At 39.8% G+C, this 20,778-nt stretch overlaps 1 protein-coding gene across 2 annotated transcripts in view; it reads right to left on the bottom strand.

The window, feature by feature from the left end:
- Nucleotides 1-11,014: 11,014 nt before the first annotated feature.
- The window catches only part of Rnf138 (ring finger protein 138), a 33,321-nt gene continuing 23,557 nt past the window's right edge, over nt 11,015-20,778 (bottom strand). Inside the window, exons 4-7 of one of the 2 annotated variants that reach the window (XM_051163076.1) lie at nt 19,521-19,577; nt 17,339-17,450; nt 14,487-14,594; nt 11,015-12,853 (exon numbers count right to left, since the gene is read on the bottom strand). In XM_051163076.1, coding sequence (XP_051019033.1) covers nt 12,785-12,853; nt 14,487-14,594; nt 17,339-17,450; nt 19,521-19,577 — 346 coding nt within the window. In that variant the 3' untranslated portion in view covers nt 11,015-12,784. The remainder of the gene's footprint in view (nt 12,854-14,486; nt 14,595-17,338; nt 17,451-19,520; nt 19,578-20,778) is intronic. The other variant, XM_051163077.1, reaches the window with a different exon arrangement.

Raw genomic sequence — 20,778 nt, 5'->3', positions numbered from 1 at the left:
ACTTACACTGCCATATTTTGTTTTGCCATGATTGACTGTATCCCATGAAACCATGAGACAAAGGAACCCTTCCTTCACTAAGTTGATTTTGTCAGCAGTTTGTCACAGTAATGAGAAAAGCAGCTAACAAGGTAGCCTGGAAGCTAAGTCCATGCATTGTGGCATTTGAGGCCTTCTTGCAAAAACCATCCCTCAATCTCCATCCTTTAATCCCTCCATGCCACCTCTACAGCCCTCACCTCTTGGCTTAAGCACCACTTCCCCCAAGGACCACTCCTGACTTTCAGGAGCCAAGTGCTTTCACCCAGGGCTGCCAACACATACAAATGTCCTTAACAATTTGGTTGTCATTAGTCAGATGAACTGAATCTGATTAAACTGCCTTTAGTGATATCTTGAAGTCCTTTTTTTTACCATGATACCCATGGCAGGTGAGGGTTTTTTTTCATGATAACTGTGTTATTAGATGATATAATTTATATACCATATAATTAATTACTCTAAGTGTGAAATGTACAATGACTCAGTATACTCACCTTTTTTTTTTTTTTTTTTTTTGGTTTTTTTTTTGGTTTTTCAAGACAGGGTCTCTCTGTGTAGCCTTAGCTGTCCTGGACTCATTTTGTAGACAGGATGTCCTCAAACTCACAGTGATCCACCTTCCTCTGCCTCCCAAGTGCTGGGATTAAAGATGTGTGCCACCATGCCCAGCTATTCACAATTTTATGACCATAGCCCAAAAACATTTTAGAATTTTCATAACCCATCCTCCCAAAACCCTATAGCATTTACCCATCAACATTCCATTTCTTCACAATGTCCCCAGCCCTATAGAGCCTGTCTGGCTCCATGGTTCCTACTGCAAGCATTTTGTCTAAATGGAATCATGTAATATGTGCTATCTTGTATTTGAGTTATTTCCATTATCGTGTTTTCAACACCCATCCACATTGTTGGGTATACCAATACTTCATTTCTTTTTATTGCCAAAAACCTTACTTTATACAGCCAGGCCAGGTTTTCTGCATCACTTCTTCAGTTAATGAGCATTTGAATAATGGGCTTTGAGGTTTTTGTTTTGTTTTGTTTTGTTTTTTAATGATACAAAGTCTGTGTAGCCTACACTTGCCTTGAACTTACAATCATCCCACCTCAGCCTCCTGAGTGCTGGAGTTACAGGCATGTGCCACCATGCCTGGCTTATGAATTTTTAAAAACTTTTTTATTAAATGTATTTATTTATTCATTTTACATCCTGATTGCAGCCCCCTCCATCCTCTTCCCCCTGAGCCCTCTCCCCCCATACAAAGCCGCCCCTGGACATCAGGGCAGATCAGGACTACACACACCCTCTTCCACTAAGACCAGACAAGGTAGCCCAGTTAAAGGAAAATGATCCAAAAGCAGGCAACAGAGTCCATGTCAAAGACAATCCCTGCTCCATTTTCTAGGAACCCACATGAAGACCAAGCTGCCCATCAGGTACATATGTGTCATGGGCCTAGATCCAGTCCATGCATGCTCTTTGGTTTGTGTTTTAATCTCTGTGAGCCCCCATGGGTCTAAGTTAGTTGACTATGTTGGTCTTCTTGAGGAGTTCTTGCCCCCTTTGGGACCTTCTGTCCTTTCCCTCACTTTTCCACAAAGCTCTCCGAGATCTGCCTGATGTTTGGCTGTGGGACTCAGCATCTGTTTCAATCTGCTGGTGGGTGGAGCCTCTCAGAGGACAGCTATGCTTAGGCTCCTGTCTGCAATCATAGCAGAGTGTCATTAATAGTGTCAGATGTTGGCTCTTTCCTATGGGTTGGGTCTCAGGTTGAGCCACTCATTGGTTGGCCATTCCCTCAACCCATGCTCCATCTTTATCCCTGCATGTCTTGTAGGCAGGGTAATTTTGGGTCAAAGGTTTTGTGGATTAATTGATGTTCCCCTCCCACCACTGGAAGTCCTGCCTGGCTAAGAAGTGGCCACTTCAGTTTCCATGTCCCCACAGCAAGAGCCACACCTAAATCCTCCAAGGAACTTACCCTGTCCCAGGTCTCCAACTTGTCTCAGAGATGCCCTCCCACCTTGGTTTCCCACCTCTCTCCCAGCCCTCTTACATCCCACCCATGCTCACCCTATATCTGATCCCCACCCTCGTTCCCCTCTCCACACCCTCCCCCACCCAGTTCCCTCTCTTCGTCCACTTCTGACATCTATTCAATTTCCCCTTCTCAGTGAGATCTAAGCACCCTCCCTTGGGCCCTCCTTGTTACTTAGCTTCAGGTCTATGGATTATAGTATGATTATCCTGTATTTTATGGCTAATATCCACATATAAGTAAGTACACACCATATGTGTCTTTCTGGGTCTGGGTTACCTCGCTCTGGATGATCTTTTCTAGTTCCACCCGTTTGCCTGCAAATTGCATTATTTCCTTGGTTTTTTATAAAGAGTTTATTTATTTATTTATTGTATCTACATGTACACCTGCATGCCAGAAGAGGCCATTAGATCACATTATAGATAGTTGTGAGCCAATATATGGTTGCTGGGAATTGAAATCAGGACCTCTCGAAGAGCAGACAGTGTTTTTAACCACTGAGCCATCTCTCCAGCCCCCTATTTCCTTGTTTTTAATAGCTGAATAGTATTCAATTGTGTAAATGTACCAGAGTTTCTTTATCCATTCTTTGGCTGATGGACATCTATGTTGTTTCCAGTTTCTATTATGAATAAAGCTGCTATGAACAAAGTTATATAAGTGTCCTTATTGTACAGCAGAGCAATGGATGGAACTAGAAAAGATCATCCAGAGCGAGGTAACCCAGACCCAGAAAGACACACATGGTATGTACTTACTTATATGTGGATATTAGCCATAAAGTACAGGATAACCATGCTATAATCCACAAGTAACTAGGAGGGAATACAAGGAAGGATGCTTGAATTTCACCCAGAAGAGGAAATAAAATAGACATCTGAAGTAGATGGAGGCAGGGAACTGGGTGGGATGAGAGGAGAGTAATGGGTATGGAGATCAGGTTAGGGAGAGTAGAGGTGAGAGTAGGAAGGACCAGGAGAAAGAACAGAAATTGGAGGGCGGGGCATCTCTTGTACAAAAGAAGCTTCCAGAAGTCTATAAGAGTGACCCTCGTTGAGACTCCTAGTAGTGGGGGATATGGAGCCTGAAGTTGCCACCTTACACAGCCAGGTGGGACTCCCAGTAGAGAGGAGACATCAACCCACCCACAAAATCTTCAGTCCAAATTTTACCCTACCTACAAGATGTGCAGAGAGAAAGATGGAGGAGAGTGAGGGAATGGCCAACCAATGACTGGTCCAACTTGAGACCACCTCATGGGGGAGAGCCAACCCCTGAAACTATTAATGATACTCTGCTACGTTTGCAGACAGGAGCCTAGCAGAGTTGCCCTCTGAGAGGCTCCACACAATAGCAGATTGAAACAGATGCTGAGACCCATCGCCAAACAGTAGGTAGAACTCTTGTGGAAGAGCTAAGGGAAGGATAAAGGAACTTGGAGGAGACATGAACTCCACAAGGCGGCCAACAGAGCCGGGCATGGTGATGCACACCTTTAACCCCAGCACTCAGGAGGCAGAGACAGGTAGATCACTGTGAATCTGAGGCCAGCCTGATCTACAAAGAGTGTCTAGGATAGCCAAGGCTACACAGAGAAACCCTGTCTTGAAAACAAAAACAAAAAAAAAAGACCAACAGAATCAACTAAGCTAGGCCCATGGGGGCTCACAGAGACTGAGCCACCAACCAAATAGCATTCATGGACTGGACGTAGGTTCCCTACACATATGTAGCAGATGTGTAGCTTGGTCCACATGTAGGTCCTCTAACAGTGAGAGTAGGGCTTGTTTCTGACTCTCTTGCCTGCCTTTAAGTCCCTTTCCCCCTAGCTGGGCTACCTTATCAGGCCTCAATGGGAGAGGACACTTAGTCCTGCCTCTACTTGAGATGCCAGAGTTGATTGGTACCCCTTGGAGGTCTACCCTTCTCTGAGAAAAAGGAGAAGGGGCCTGGGGGAGGGGAGCATGAGAGTGGGACTGGGAGGAGAGGAGAGGGCTGGGATCAGTCTGTAAAGTGGTTAAATAAAGCAAAAAATTAAAAAAAGAAATGCTAGCTCTTTTTGTTAAGGTAAAAATACTTTTGATGCTTTTCCAAAGTTTATACTACCCAAGTCACTGCCTCAATCAAAGACCTTTTCTGCTAAGGTAAAGGAAACACACTCTTTGGACCTGTCTCCTAGGAGTCTTGATTGCACTGTCAGCATTTCCTAACCTCCCTCCACACCCCCTTGAACATCTGATGTGCTCACTCTCTTCCTTAATCTGTCTCCTGGCTGCAGATACCAGGCACACATCTCCCTCCTGTTATCTAAGCTTCTCCCACCATAGCCTCGGCCAGCGCCGGCCCCTTCCTCCTTCTGAGACCTCACAGTGTTTATATTTGCCATTCAAGTTGGATGTGTAGTTGGAGACTTGGCTATCTACTGACTAAAGCCTGCAAGTTCACACCTATGGTCCCAGCACTGGGGAAGCAAAGGCAGAAGGATCTGATCAAGAGCACTAGGTCATTCTTGGCTACATAGAAAGGTTGTGGCCAGCCTTTATGAGACCAGTGTCTTTCATACAGATAAACAGATAGTGTAAAAAAGCTGGCAAAAAGACCATGAGTTTGGTGTAGCTCTGAGGACAGGACAGGATGCAGGCATGCTCCTTTCCCTTCCCTTTCCCCACAATGTGTTGTTCCACATCTCCCATTTTCAGCCAGCTTTTCTCCATTTCCCTTCAATCCCGGCAGCCAACATCTATTGAGCACTTGTGTGAGGTCATGATGGAAAGCACTGGTTCCCTGGCTTATCAATGGGGTATATATTGTTATGAATTACAGAAAAATCTCCAAAACCACACTATTATAAACAGCTCTGAAATTTGATAGCAACTATCCTAGGTGAAAAGTAGGTTAGCTAGCCTGTAAAAGCATACCAGGTAAGCGTGCAGCGAGTGAGGCTTTGGGTGTACTATGTGTATGGTACCATACTATTCCACAGTGAAAACAAGATGAGAGATTGGTGCAGCAAGTACCCAAGTCTTTGCTCCATTCTCCACTGACTCTGTCCAGATTCTAAACTGCCGGGTCTTTGACTGGCCCGCCATGTCATAGTTCTATGCTGCCATCTAGTGGCTCCTGTGTGTATGTTCTAAGCCGGCTGCACTGGGAAGCTGGGCTTCAGTCGGCTGTTTCCTTTCACCTCTACATGCTGCTGCTCCTTCACTCCCTGAAATCTAGGATCCAACAGGAGGACAGTTGAAATAGATGCTTCCTTCTGCAGCACCGCTAGTGTTCCTGCAAGACTCATGAAAGAGGGTTACAGCACTTTGTATCTTTTAAGAAAGCAAGTTCCCCAAGACCTTAAACCATGTCAAGGAGTGCACAGTACTTACAACTTCCGAATTATCTTGACATTTATATTTGAAAGACGTATAATTCCATAGGCGATTCCAGCGCCCTTTCATGTACACTTACTGAGCAGCTACTGTGAGCCAATCTCATATGAGACCATGTGACAGTTATGATCATAAAGGGGACCTGGAGGAAAATACTCATGCCTCTACGAAAGGGTGAGTTGAGTGATGTCTTTAGAAACATCCAGGCTGAGGCTCAAACCAGAAGGGCAACAAGCCAACAATGGGCATGGGGTAGGTCTTCAGGGAGAGGGGCGCGCGCGCGCGCACACACACACACACACACACACACACACACACACACACACACACACACACACACAAGTTCTGGAAGTCTGTCCCATGTTCCACAAATCCAAATAGCCATACTATTTCAATAATCTTTTTTTTTTTTTCTTTCTTTTCTTTCTTTTTTTCTAAACAAAAATCTTGTACTGGGGCTAGGGAGATGATTCAGTGGCTAAGAGCACTTGCTGTTCTTCCAGGAGATCCAAGTTTCATTCTTAGCATCCACACCACATGGCTCAGAACCATGTAACTCCAGTTCTAGTGACATTTGATGACTTCTTCTGGCTTCTCCAGGTACATGCACTCATGTGTACATTACTACCCTCCCCACATACATGATTTAAAAATATTTTTAAGAAAAGTGTAAATTTTTAAAATATTGGGGCTGGAATGATGGCTCAATGGTTAAGAGAACTTGCTGCTCTTGCAGATGTTCCAGGTTCAATTTCCAGCACCCACATGGCAACTCACAACCAACTGTAATTCCAGGTCGGCTTGGCCACCTCAAGCATCTGCACTCATGGTCACGTGTCTACATGCAGATACACAAAAGCCTACATAACTGAATTTTTTAAAATCTTATATTGACCCATAAAGGTTTTCTGAGTTAAAGCTTGACCAATGGCAGAACTACACTACCCAGCATTGACACTCTTACTCTTGTCTCTTTCTCTCTTTGGTTTTTCGAGAAAACCTTGGCTGGCCTGGAACTCTCTAGACCAGGCTGACCTGCAACACACAGCGATTCGCCTGCCTCTGCCTCCCAAGTGCTGGGATTGCAGGCCCAGGCCAGCATTGGCTCTCTTTAATACAGTCCTTCCATTTCAAAATTACTGATTCTTTTCATTATTGTCTTTGAAAAACAAAGGTAGCCCAGGCCAGTCTCAAATGCTCTGAGGCCCAGGATAAACATGAATTCTTCCCTAACCCTCACATGCTCATCTTACTCAGCTTTATTCAGGGCTGAACATCAACCAGGGGGTCCAGTGTGCTAGGTCCAGCAGTCTGTGAACTGAGGCATATCCCCACCCCTCAAAATCAATAATTCTAAAGCAACACGTTTTTGTAGCTCACCTATCCTTGAAAGTGAACTGAACAGGGCTATAGTGATTTCTCTAAGAAACTTTTATAAATAAGTTTAGTGCCCGCAGGGGAGGCAAAAAGAGGTGCCCTGTTCTCTCACATTCTGATCACATGCACATGACCTAGCTCAGAGGAGGTCTGCTCCCGAAAAACTTCAGAAGCCCGATAGAATATCATGTTGGCCACATTGTGGCAGCTGTTATCTCCTTAGTAATACATGACAGCCCCCACACAAAAAAGAATGTCTTAAATGCATCTATATTGTAGATTTGGATACATTATAAATCAATTCAGTCTTGTCAGTAGATTTATGAAGTTTATATTTGTCAATCCTTGAGAAGGATCTACACAGCCCTGGGAGTGTTCTTCAGTGGTGGAGCAGCCTAGTGTGCAAGCCCACTGCCTCAGTGATACAGCACATGCTTTGCTGTTTCTGGACTTAATCCCAAGGGACAGAAATTAAACATAAAATAGTTCCAGGCTGGGGAGACAGCTCAGTGAGTGAAAACACACTTACCATACAAGGATGAAGATCTGAGTCTGAATCTCCAGAACTGGTGGGAAAGCCACATGCACTGAGGCACAGCTGTAATCCCTCCCAATGACCCTGCAGCGAGATGGGAGGCGGAAGCAGAATCCCAGAGGCTAGCCTGGCATTCTCGGTGGGGCAGTGTGTAGAACATTTTCTTCTGAGATTGAAACATTCCATCCTTCAGGGAAGCTCCTTAAGCAAGAAGATAAACAAACCAGAAAGTCCCTAAAACTGACCAGATTCACCTTACCTCTCCTGGCTGGAGTAATAAATAAAAGCCAAGAGTCCCTCTCAAGACTCTAACCAGCAGGAGGTAGCTAAGAAAACTACTCCCCTCTCCCCACTAACCTTTCTCTCCTTCCTGGTGTTAGGGTGTTAGAAGGGATTGCGGTGAAGGGAGAATGGGATATAAGAAACCCCAACAAATTAAAATAGTTTTTAAAAAGGCACCTACACAGCATGTTTCATTTCCATAGATGGAACTTAGTTTTAGTTCATATGTGTATGTGGAAGTGTGACTGTAAATACCAGGGAACCAGAAAAGAGTGTAAAGGGGGGGAGGGGGAAGCAACATCGAGAGGGTAAGAAGGGTAAAGCACACATGAAAAGGGGAGTTTTAAGTGTGGGTTTAGGGTGAGGGGGGAGAGGTTCACCCAAAAAGTATGTGTGAAAATGCCAAATAACTGAAAGACCTTTTGTTCCCATTGAGATTGACATTAAGCTTGTTAAACAATCTTTTTAAATCTTAATACTTACACAACTTTATTAAATATGTAAAACAAAACCAGAAAACAAGAGGATTCTGTAGAAGGAAGACAGACAACCTACAAAACCGCTTAAAGACTTCAGACTTGTTACCAAGATGTCTTAGCTGATAGAAAGCGCTTGTCTTAGTTGGGTGTGATGGCAAGAGACAGAGGCAGGCGATTTCTGAGTTCAAGGCCATCTTGGTATACAAAGAAAAACCCTGTCTCAAAATAACACCACCACCACACACACACACACACACACAAGCACTTGTCTTGTAAGCCTCATGACCTGAATTTGATCCCTGGAACACTCCTGAAAGTTGCCCTCCAGCCTCTACATCTACAGCACTCACATACCCCGTCTTTCTTCACTCCCCGCTTTCCACACACAAATAACACACACACACACACACACTTTTGTTGAAAAAACATGTAAACAAACCTATGAAAAGTCAGGTTGGAACACCAGTGTTGTCAATCTATCTGCACCTTTCTTCAGCCAATTACAATGTGACCAGACTGTTTTTGTTTTTTCATTATATACAGCATCCCCAAGGCCAAGAGATTGCCTATTTGCAATACAATGTACACAAACACCAAAACTTTAGTTAGGTATTGTGGCATGTGCCTACAATCGCAATGTTCAAGAGGTTAAGATAGAATTCAAATTATAGGTAGCCTGAGCTACAGAGGAAGAGCCTGTCAAGAGAGTGAAACTTTTTTAGAAGACACTTTTTTTCCTTCTCAAGACTAAGCTTCTCTGTGTAACCTTGGCTGTCCTGGACACGATTTGTAGACCAGGCTAGCCTCGAACTCAGAGATCCACCTGCCTCTGCCTCCTCCAGTGCTGCAATTACAGGCGTGTGCCACCATGCCCAACTGACTCATAAAAGATTTATTATGTATACAGCGTTCTGAATTATACTTGCACGACAGAAGAGGGTACCAGACCTCATCATAGATGATTGTAAGCCACCATGTGGTTGTAGGGAATTGAACACATATAGGCACAGACACACACACATGAAAAAAAATGTGCTTGATATACCACTGTGCTTGTTCCCTTTATGTATGCTGTCACGTCCATTGCTGCCCACGAACAGACCTGTAATTTCCTTCCTCAAACTCTGTGTCTCTGCTCCGTTGAATAATTGTTCTAATCCTGTGTCCTTTATCCACTCATATATACCCTTATGCCTTACCCATCCTCAACTACAGTGTCTTTTCTTTGTCTTATGCAGATGAGGAAGACCTTGATTGTCAATGCTGTTTCCACCTCAAGAACTACCAAGGCCATTATTTTTAGGAATTTTGTTTGTTTTAATGTGCATGGAGACTGCACCATATGCATGTCTGATACCCACTGAGGCCAGTTGGGGCATCAGATTTCCTCAAACTAGTTAGTGGACACATGGGTGCTAGAAATTAAACCCTGATCCTCTGGAACCATCTGTCCAGATGCACAAGCAAGCATACATGAAGTTTTTAAAAACTAGACTGGCCTCAAACTTCCTGCCTATGCTTTCCAAGTGCTGACAAGTTTTTAAAGATAGGCTTTTGAGGACAGGATAGTCCCTACCTCCCTAGCACTGGATTAGACATGCACGACTATGCCCAGAAAACAAGTCTGATACATTCAGGGAGAGAAGGGTTAAGATGGGCTCTAATTACATACTTTAGGCTGTTTTTGATCCTACAGCAGCCTCATGCCTCAGCTTTCCCAGAACTCACCACCATATTCTTAAGGATCCTTTGCACAGGGGCTGGAAGCATAACCTAATAGATTATGTGCTTCAGCCTCCAGAAACATTCTGCTACCTTGTACTGCGTGCAGTCTGGTATCTGAGCAGGAATGGAATGCATACTTACCTTTTACTAGAGAGGATAGTGTGATGGCTAGGTGTCTTGAAAAACTAAAAACTCTTATGCTTTGTCTCCATTTTGTTTTCCCCAACTCTATACTGTAGAATTGAAACTACAAGATACGTGGCATCATGCAATATATCCACCTCCACTACAAACTGCACATGGGTGTATGTGGGTGTTTTCTAGGGCACATCTTTTCTAAATAAGCTACAACAGTATCCCTTTGATGGGAATCTATTTGAATATAAGACCCACAATTCCTATAGAAAAATGGTTCAGTGAAGACACTGATACTTACCAAGCAACCCAGCAGAGATGACACCACATATGCAAAATATTCTTAGAGCCCTATCTTGTCTACAGCTGACTTCTCCACATTAAAGGTCAACTAGCTGACCTTTTGCTTGACTGCTAAGAGGACTTGAATTATCTTGTTGTACAGACACTTTATGAAACAACTTTATGCAGATGTTTAGCATTGGAAATACATAAAAACAAAATCATATACAGTTCAATCTAATATACAGTACTATCAGCACTGACAGCCTGTCAACTTTTTCAAGTGAAAAATCGTAAGAAATCTCTTGCATGTTTTGTAGGGTCTTGTGAGACCTAAAAATGTCTATCTTAAGACAAATTTTAATTAAGACACAGAAGTAGGAGAAAACCATTTTTAATTGGAAAAATAAAGCAATACATCTCAAACAACACTGTGTTTAACAACATAAACTAAATTTTAAGGAGAAATGGCTTTTCTAACTGGCACTGTGAAACTGATGCAGCAGCCTATTGCTACAGCTTCTCTCCTTTATCCTGATACCTACAAACAACACCATTTAGGGCTTTCTTCCCCTATGAATTAAATTGTAAAGTCTATCCCTGTTCCTAATACACTGATAAAAGGAGGAATTTTAAGGGTTTTTTTTTGCGCACAGTAAGATGTTTCCAGAGAAAAGCAAACAAACAACCCAACCCAAAAAAACCCTTATGAAAAAGCTATTAATATATTAATATATTAATATTTAACTCATCCACAAGACTTCAAAACAGGATTTCAAAACGGCCTGCCTCCAGCACAAGTTTCCCTTTAAAGAAGTTTACACATCCCAGGATTGTTTATGAGCACACTGGCTAAATTAAACTTTAAAAGTATCAAAGTTATTGCTTGAAATTGGAAGAACTGTGGACAGAACTCTCCTTTTAAAGAGTTCATTATACAAATGTTCCTAGAATCACACTCCTGTATGTCAACTCAAAGTGCTAGAGAACACAGTAAACATCACGCTCAAGAAACGACAGAAAAAAAGGCATTAAGATGTATGGCTTCTTAAGTGTTTGTATTACTGAACATAAATAAAGTCATTACTGTTTAACTGAAAAAGGTTTTTACAAAACTGCACATCCAAAAGTAACATTTTTATTAAATCAAGTTAAAAAATGCTCATTGTAGAAAAGTCAACAAGGGTATTAAGAAAATCAAAATATACCTTTTTTACAATATATGTATATATTAGCAGCAAACTACTTCAGAGATTTTCTTTTGCATTTAGTTATTTTTAAAGAAAGCATAACAGTGTATTAGCATGGAATGTCAGGAATTCACTCTTCACCCTTTACTATGTGACTTGGCCTCCTCTACAATTCTTTACACCAAAGATTAAAAACAAACTTGGCTTTAACTAAAATGTAGTGAAACGTAGCTGGTGAAATCGCTCTCACTACATCACCTATGCATTATTTTCAAAAAATAGCAAGTGAGCACCATGTAGCAAACTGTTTAGGTGTAATAAAAACAGCCAGCTGTACCACTTAGTATTTGGATTACTGTTTAAAAAATTTGGTAACATACAAAATTTTAAACAAATGAGATAAATACTTCAATCCTATATTGCTTGTCCATTATTAAAACTCTTAATAGAAATTCTATACATAACCTGACAAACTCTAGGCAAAGATATATATGTGTATATATACATGCAAAAGTGTATGTACATATCCACATACATCTTCAACTTTGGATTTTTAAAAAACTAATTTAAGTATAATATATCATCACTGACTGAAAAGTTTCATCAGCTAGTGAGAAATACTGACTACAAAGAACTGTCGTACAACTTATTTTAGGCTTACAAATTACTCAAGCTAGATTGGAATAACAAACTAACCACCAAAGAAAGCTTTTTTCTCTTCTCTTGATACGTTCTAATAGCAAAGGAACAAACATTTGTACAGTATGCTTTCAAAGTCAAAATTATAAAGGAAATCTCACTAACCTTCAAAAATACTAAACATTATATAAATACAAATTTCTTATTGTTGAATTCCTCAGCTAGAATCTAAACTTTACAAAATCCCTTTGGATGATCCCACTTAGCACTTCAAGTTTCCATTCTGCAGCTCTGACAAATGGCTCAGGTTCATTAGTTTTATAGGAATCACATCTTTCAGAATTTGCTACTGTTATCTCTGTACTAAATAGAAGGAACTGCATCAAATATTAAAAACAATGAAACATTCAGAATATGTAATACAAGAAGAAAAGACAACATAGATTCCGTTTTCATCACCAAAGTGGCAAACAACCCTTTCCGTGCTAAAGTAACTCCCTAGAGAATAGGGTTAGGGTGGCCCATCTTTACTTTCAATTAAAAGCCTAATACAGTAGACTGGATTATTATTTTTATTAATACGCACAGCAAATTACTGAAACGGTGACTTCATGTTGTCTTCTCCTTAATGATGGCACTTGTAGGTACAAGGATGCAGAGATGTCTATGCATATCAGATGTTCACTTGAAAAGACTCTTCCACCGCAGTTTGATATTGGGTTTCCTCATCCAGCTGAAGATTCTTAAAAAAAAAAAAAAAAAAAAAAAGTAACACGTCAACAGGAAAATAATCAATTATTCAATATTATCTAATGCATTATATATCTTCATATACATTTGCATACAAGGAGTTTATGTATATTATATTTTAAAATACAAGATTAGGCTGAGCACCACGGTATGTGCCATATTCTCAGCCACTCAGGTACCTGAGGCAGGAGGATACCTTGAGTCCAGTAGTTTAAAACCAGTGTTCCATCTCAAAAATTAATGTAACAAAATATGAGGTTTTAACACATGAACGTTCAAAATAAGTTCAGCTGTAATTATTTAGTAATAACTAATAACTTCTCTGCTCAGCAGAGGACACTTTATATTAACCAAAATTATAAATAAAACTAAGGATATGATAAATTTGTATTATTTCTGGAAAGACTTCTAAATTTTCAAGGGAAGCTAATTTTAAGAAAGATAAACATTTACTAAATTCATAGCTGAATAACAGCTTTTTTGTTTGTTTGTTTTTTGAGACAGGATTTCTCTGTGTGTAGCCCTGACTGTCCTGGACCTTGCTTTGTATGTACACCAGGCTGGCCTTGAACTCACAAAAATCTGCCTGCCTCTGCCTCCCAAATGCTGGGATTACAGGCATGTGCCACCACACCAGGCTTGAGTAACAGCTTCTTAACCACAGCATGGAACTAAGTATCCATAACTCACTCATCTTTATGACTTGGGCTTAGTAATTAGGTGCAGGCTGGCTATTCAGAATACAGAGTGCCTGAGACTAACCAACCCTCAGCACCAAAACAAACCCATCAGCAAAACAACAGCAATAACAAAACTGACTCTATCTTTAAAAAAACTCTATTTGCTGTCAATTTTTTTGTCAAATGGATTAGCTTTAAAAGATAGCAAGACTTCAACTTGACAAATGAAATTGTTTTCTATGGCAAAAAAATTTTGCTCTTCCAAATAGCCCTTAGACAGTAACTGCCCTTAAAATGGAAGCTTAATAGTAATATACAACTACTTCCTAAAATCACTAAAGTAGCATTCTGAAATAGTACTGTGAAATTACAAATTCCATAAAAATGAAAATTATGCATACCTGGTGTTTACCTGAACAAGAAAACAAGCATCAGCTATTCTTTATTGGAATTAATCACATAGCAAGTAAGACCTTAACTATACACAACCTAAATAAAGTATAACTTTACAATTAATAACACGAAAATTATCATGACTATGAAAAGTAGAGACTGATCCATTTGGGTCTGAGGCCCTTGCTGCCCTTCCTGAGTGGACAGCCTGGGTTGTGCTGGGTTCCTTTGGTTTGGTTGTTATTCTGCCTCATGTGCTAACAGCTTACTTACTCTATATTTGGATCATATCCTCCCACACAGGTTGTACCAATTTTACTTCTCAAGCTGGTATAATTTCTCTTAATTCTAGATAATTTTTACTTAAGCTTTCATTTTTTCCCAGTGATTATCTAATATAAATAAATTCAATTCCCAGAATGTCCACACAAAGCTTAACAATATAGGAACTTGCTCTTTATCCAAGCAGTCTGATTCCACAACTTGCCTGAAAACTCAAATCCAGATTGAAAAGGTTAATTTAACTTTCTTAATCTTGAAGAACTCACTTACCACAAATTCTCCATAATCAAACTGATGTCTCTGATTTAGATGACTAACGAAATTTCTAGTAATCTGGCTAGGATCTCCCCAAGGAAGAGACACACAAATAGGACATGTCTATGAGAAACAGATTGTTTTAAGTAGAAAAATAATGAACATTATATAATTATTGAGAGCATTAAAATACAAGCTCACGTTACTGCAAACATCAGGTACACTTTATTATGCTTCACTTTGGTGCATTTTGCAGGTATTACATTTCTTTAAAAATTGAATTTGTGCCAACCCAGTGTCAAACAGGTCTATTTGTCATCATTGTCCTAACAGTTCAAATGATCATTAATATTCTTTAGCAATGAAGCATTTAACTCAGATAATGTACACACTTTACACATACTTAGCAGACACAGTATATATAGTCTAAATAAAATTTTTATATGCACTGAAAATCAGAAAAGGTATAGTTCAATTCTCTCTCTCTTTTTTTTTTCTTTTTATCTTTTTGAGACAGAGTCTCTCTAATGTAGTCCTGGCTATACTGGAGTTTGCTATGTAGACAAAGCTGGCCTCTAACTCACTGAGATCCTCCTGCCTCTACCTCCCAAGTGTTGAGATTAAAGGTGTTCACCACTATGCCTAGCCCTCACATCAACATTTGCTTTAATACTGTGATCTGGACTCAAACCTACAGTGTCTCTAAGGTACGACTGAAACAAAAAGCAATCCTTGCTTTACAGAGATTTAGACAGGTTCTCACGATGTAACCCAGGCTGGCCTTGAACTTGTATGATCCTTCTGCCTAAGCCTCCCAAAGTCCTGGGAATGCACAGCTATTGAAATCATTCCTAAAAGCCAAATCCCATGACTAGATCATTTCCCAAGAAAATTACCATAGATAAATGACACTAATATAATATAGTAAAAGAGGCCATGGAATATTCTATTGCTTATATCTACTTATACAACTATTTAAACAGAAACACCACATACACCTGTACTAACATCTGTGTAATGAGTTTTCAGTAACTAACCAGAACATGTGTAACACATAATCTCATCTGATCTAATTAATAGCCATTACAGAATTATTAGCTTGATTTCATTTATATGTAAAAGGAAAATGAAGTTAGAAAGTTTAAAGTGTATCCTCAAAGTTATAATGAAATACATTTTTGTTTCTTTTTTGGTTTTTTTCAAGACAGGGTTTCTCTGTAGCCTTGGCTGTCCTGGACTCGCTTTGTAGACCAGGCTGGCCTCAAACTCACAGCAATCCACCTGCCTCTGCCTCTGCTGGGATTAAAGGCATGCGCCACCATGCCCGGCTATGAAGTACATTTTTAAAAGTGACTTTTAAAAGTAATGCCTTGAATGGCATTAAATATAAAACTAAGCATGGTGTCTTAAGTATGAAGATTTCCCATAAACCTCTTTGATACTTTATCTGTTTATTTAAGCCCTTCTAATGAATGGTTGTAGGAATTGAAAGAAATCCTCAAGAGTTACTCAGGCACCTTTTCCACACATTTTTCTACTATATTTGCTAAAATCAGGAATGACTTAAATGTTATTAACACATTTTACTTCTTATTTTTTGAAGAATCTAGTAAAGGCAGTGCAAACCCAGAGGTCCTAAGTCCTATTGTAGACTGGTTTACATTACCTCACGATAATCATCTTCCTTTATATGAGGCAATAAAAAATTTTAATGTCTCATTCTGCACCAGTCATTGATTACTAGCAAGAATATACTGTATTAACAACTTAAATCCAAATGTTAAATCAATGAGCCTTTCCCTGTTATTCTATATGTTTATAGAACTACCTCCTCCTGATGCTGAGAGAGAAAGAACACAAATACAAGCTCTGCCTGGGCAGTTAAGTGAGACCCTATCACAATTTATCAGAAAAAAATGTAATGGGGTGGAGATGTATTTTAGTGGTAGGATGCTGTGGGGCAAGTGCTGAGCCTTGGGTTCAAGCCCCTGCACAGCACAGGAGTTAGGGAAAGGAGATGAAAGAAATATCATCCAGCTTAGTATCTCCTCTCCATTGTCTAAAGAATCATTTATCTAAAGTTAAAAATCACTTAACACAATGTTAGAACCTGTAACCTACATATATTTACCTTAAAAGTTACATCAAAAAGACAAATATATAGCAGGGCATGGTGGCACCAGCACTCAGGAGGCAGAGGCAGACAGGTTGCTGTGAGTTTGAGGCCAGCATGGTCTACAAAGTAAGTCTATCTCAAAAAACAAAACCAAAAAAGACAAATATACATCAAAATAAAAATAAAGCATGACACTTCTCCTTGTTTTACCCATTCATATAAAAGATTCTTCAAGGATACAATTAAAAATATCTACTTGTTTTACTCTTTAGTTTTGAGACAAAGCTCTGGCTGACTTGGAACTGTCTGGAGATCAGGCTGGTCTCAAACTCAAGAGATCCACCTACCTATCTCCCCAGTGCTGGGATTAAATGCATGTGCTACCATGCCTAGCCCAATTTATACTCAAATATACGTATTATCTTCTGCAGGAGATTCACTAGATCCAGTCCTCTGAATCCACCTAAACAAAGAGCCCAACAGAATTAGGCTCTGCCACTATGCAGCAATGACCCCTTACTCATCGTCCATTCTTTCCTAGACTAGTCTATACTACTCCACAATAACTATCTTGATTACAGGAGATAATCAAATTTTAAATCTCATTTTTACATTACAATCATCTATCACTTATTAGCAAAAATGCACCATATTATTTAAATCCAAATTTAAATAATAAATACATACACAAAGAAGAATATAGAGAACCACATGCTTTAAGCAAAAGATTCTTTTGAATATATGTACTCACCACAGGAACTATCTGAAATAGGTGGTTACTATTACAGTGATCCAGTAAACGCTGTCTGGTGAAATTTGACTCTTGACATAAGGGACACTTAAAGGTGGGATGCCCAGAAGAACTGCCGAACAATTCAAATGCAACATATGAAATTCAAAACCATCAACAACAACAACGACAAAAAGGTGCTCCTGTTTTTTGACCAATTGCTGTATACTCATTATTGTGTACTCATTACTTAAACAGTTGTAGTTATTAGATTATTCAACAAGTAATACAGAGTAGAATCTCCTATCATCTCATTTTATGTAACAGTACTTATCATTTCAGTCCATTTTTTCCTAGCCCCAAGGGGAGGAAAAACTATGTATAATAGTTCATGCCTGTAATTCTCAGTACTGAGGCTGAAGCAGAAAGATCCTGAGTTCAAAATCAGTCTCATGTATCTAATAAAACCCATCTCCAAACAAAATTTACAAAACAAAGTCCAAAGTTAAGTGTAATCATTCATGTGATACCAAGTCACTATGTGTCCATTCAAGTTTCTAACGATCCTATAATTTATGTTTTGGAAAGCTTCTATGTAGAAACTTAAAACTAAACAGACTCCATGGGCCAGTGGGATGGCTTAACAAGTGAAGGGACAGAAGTTATCTGATCTGAACAAAGTGCACAGTGGAATGTGCTTCATGCCCTTCCCAAAACACACAAAATGAATAATGTAATTTAAAAAGGATTTCCACCTAATTCTAACTTTAATCTAGCCCTAGATTAAGAACCTAACACTAGGGACTGGAGAGATGGCTCAGAGGTTGAAAGCACTGGCTGCTCTCCCAAAGGTCCTGAGTTTAATTCCCAGCAACCACATGGTGGCTTATAACCATCTATAATAAAATCTGGTGCCCTCTTCTGGTGTGTGCACAGAACATTGTATACATAACAAATAAATCTAAAAAAAAGAACCTAACACAAAACCCATGCAAAAAGCAAAAAGACACTAACAGTAAAAATGTAGTGGTTTGACTAACAATGGTCCCAAAGGTGCACATATTGAAATACTAGATCCTCATTTGTTAGAACTGTTTGGAAGGATCAGCAAACATTGCCCTGTTGGAAGCATGTCACTGGACACACCATTTTCTGCTTCCTCTTTGTGTGTCAAGATGAGAGAGGCTCCAGCTGCCTCGCTCCACCAGAACAGACTCTAATCCTCTAGAGATATTAAGCCCTAAATACGCTTTATCTTCTGTAAGTTGCATTTGTCATGGTGTTTTATCATAACAATAGGAATCCTAAGATGAAGTACTTTAAAACAATCTGAAGTCAAGCATCACTGGGTTTTAATACCTCCGAATGTCAAGCAAGGGACAGTTCAATATTGACACCTTGGCCTGAGTCATGCATGGAGATCTGACCAGGAAAATATATAAGCTCTTACATGTTCTTGAGAGCAACAGCTATTTAAGCCCTGTTTACTTCTGAAGCATTAACTTCCAGCACTACAGTTAGTGACTTAACTGAATAAATGTTTGTTTTAAAAATACAGTAACTGGGCTGGAGAGATGACTCAGCAGCAAAGGGCACCTGCCACCTAGTCTGACAACCTGAGTTTAGTCCCCAGGACTATCCTCTAGATATCCGTATGTGTGTAATGTGGCATGCGTGTATGTGTGTGTACGCACACATACAATAATCACCAAAATGAATAAAAAATATTTCTAAATAAAAATCTAATAACTAGTCTATGTTAGAACCTACATGCTGGGCTAGATAGATGGCTCGGCAGTTAAGAGCACTGCTTGTTCTTCCAAAGGTCCTGAGTTCAATTCCCAGCAACCACATGGTAGCTCACAATCACCTATGAGATCGGCATGCAGATGTACTTAATAAATAAATAAATCTTAAAAAAAGAAAGAAAGAACGAAGCTACATGCCTTCAACTCCAAGTTCTCTAAAGTCTTAGGCAAGAGGCTCATGAATTTAAAGGCCAGGCAAATCTATACAGCAAAACTGTCTCAGAGAAAAGAAAAATCTATCATGATTCAGAGTTATAGCTCAATGATATATAGTAACTGCTCACTGCATAACGCATTTTCAAACCCTAAGTTAAACTCTTACTACCACAAGTAATAATCATCTGTTGTTATATTACTCAATATTATTTACTAAAGTAGAAATTTTAAGAATTTACCTTGTATTCTCTTGGTAAGTTTCTGTATTATCAGATGTAGATGTTTCACTCCTATTACTTAAGCACAAGGGGGAAAGAATTAATACTTCACATAATAAAACACATCAGGGCTTCATTAATGGGAACTGTTTAATCAAGATTACCAGCCTGAACTTCAGGGGCTGGAGAGATGGCGCAGCAGTTAACAAAACTTTCTGCTCTTGCAGAGGATCCAGGTTCTGGTCCAAGCACACAGCCATATCTAACTCCAGTTTCAGAGGATCTGATACCCCTTTTGGTCTCTGTAGGCACCAGGTATACATCAGGTACACATGCAGGAAAAACATTCACATTTTTTTAAAAGTCTGAAATACTAAATATTCTTGGCACTGCTTTCTAAATCAAGTAAGACTGTTTACGTTCTCATTCATTTATGCCTTTTAAAATAGATGATTACAGCAGGACAGAGTGGCACACACTTATAATCACACCACTCAGAAGACTGAGGCAGGAAGATCATAGGTTTGAGGCCAGCCTGGACTGTATATCAAAAAACAAACAAGCAAAAACAGCCAAGCATTGATGACTCACACCTTTAATCCCACTGTTTGGGAGGCAGAAACTGAGACAGGTGCATCTGTGTGCATTTTAGACCAATCTGGGCTACCTATCTCTTATATTTTTGGTTGTGAGCCTAGCCTTTAATGGCTAAGCCATCTCTCCAGCCCACGAGACCCCTACCTCAAAAGCAAACTTTTATAGTAATCATGTATGAAAGCATAAATTTGAAAACAGAATTTTAGTTACATAAAATCTTTTTCCTTGGAGGCTGGAGAGATGGCTCAAAGGTTAAGAGTACTGTCCTTCCAAATGTCCTGAGTTCAATTCCCAGCAATAACATGGTGGCTCACAACCATGTATAATGAGATCTGGTGCCCAGCCCTCTTCTGTCATGCAGGTGCACATAAATAAATAAATAAGTAAATAAATAAATTTTTTTATTAATTTATTCATATTACATCTCAGTTGTTAGCCCATCCCTTGTATCCTCCCATTCCTCCCTCCCTCCCACTTCCCCCCCTATTCCCCTTCCCTATGTCTGTGACTGAGGGGGACCTCCTCCCCCTGTATATGCTCATAGGGTATCCAGTCTCTTCTTGGTGACCTATTATCCTTCCTCTGAGTGTCACCAGGCATCCCCATCCAAGGAACATGGTCAAATATGGGGCACCAGAGTTTGTGTGAAAGTCAGATCTCCTTCTCTACTTAACAGTGGAGA

Source organism: Acomys russatus, chromosome 20 (assembly GCF_903995435.1).
Source record: "Acomys russatus chromosome 20, mAcoRus1.1, whole genome shotgun sequence".
Classification (NCBI taxonomy): Eukaryota; Metazoa; Chordata; class Mammalia; order Rodentia; family Muridae; genus Acomys; species Acomys russatus.
Note: the sequence above shows the minus strand (reverse complement) of the source record. Positions and strands in the feature narration are given on the sequence as shown.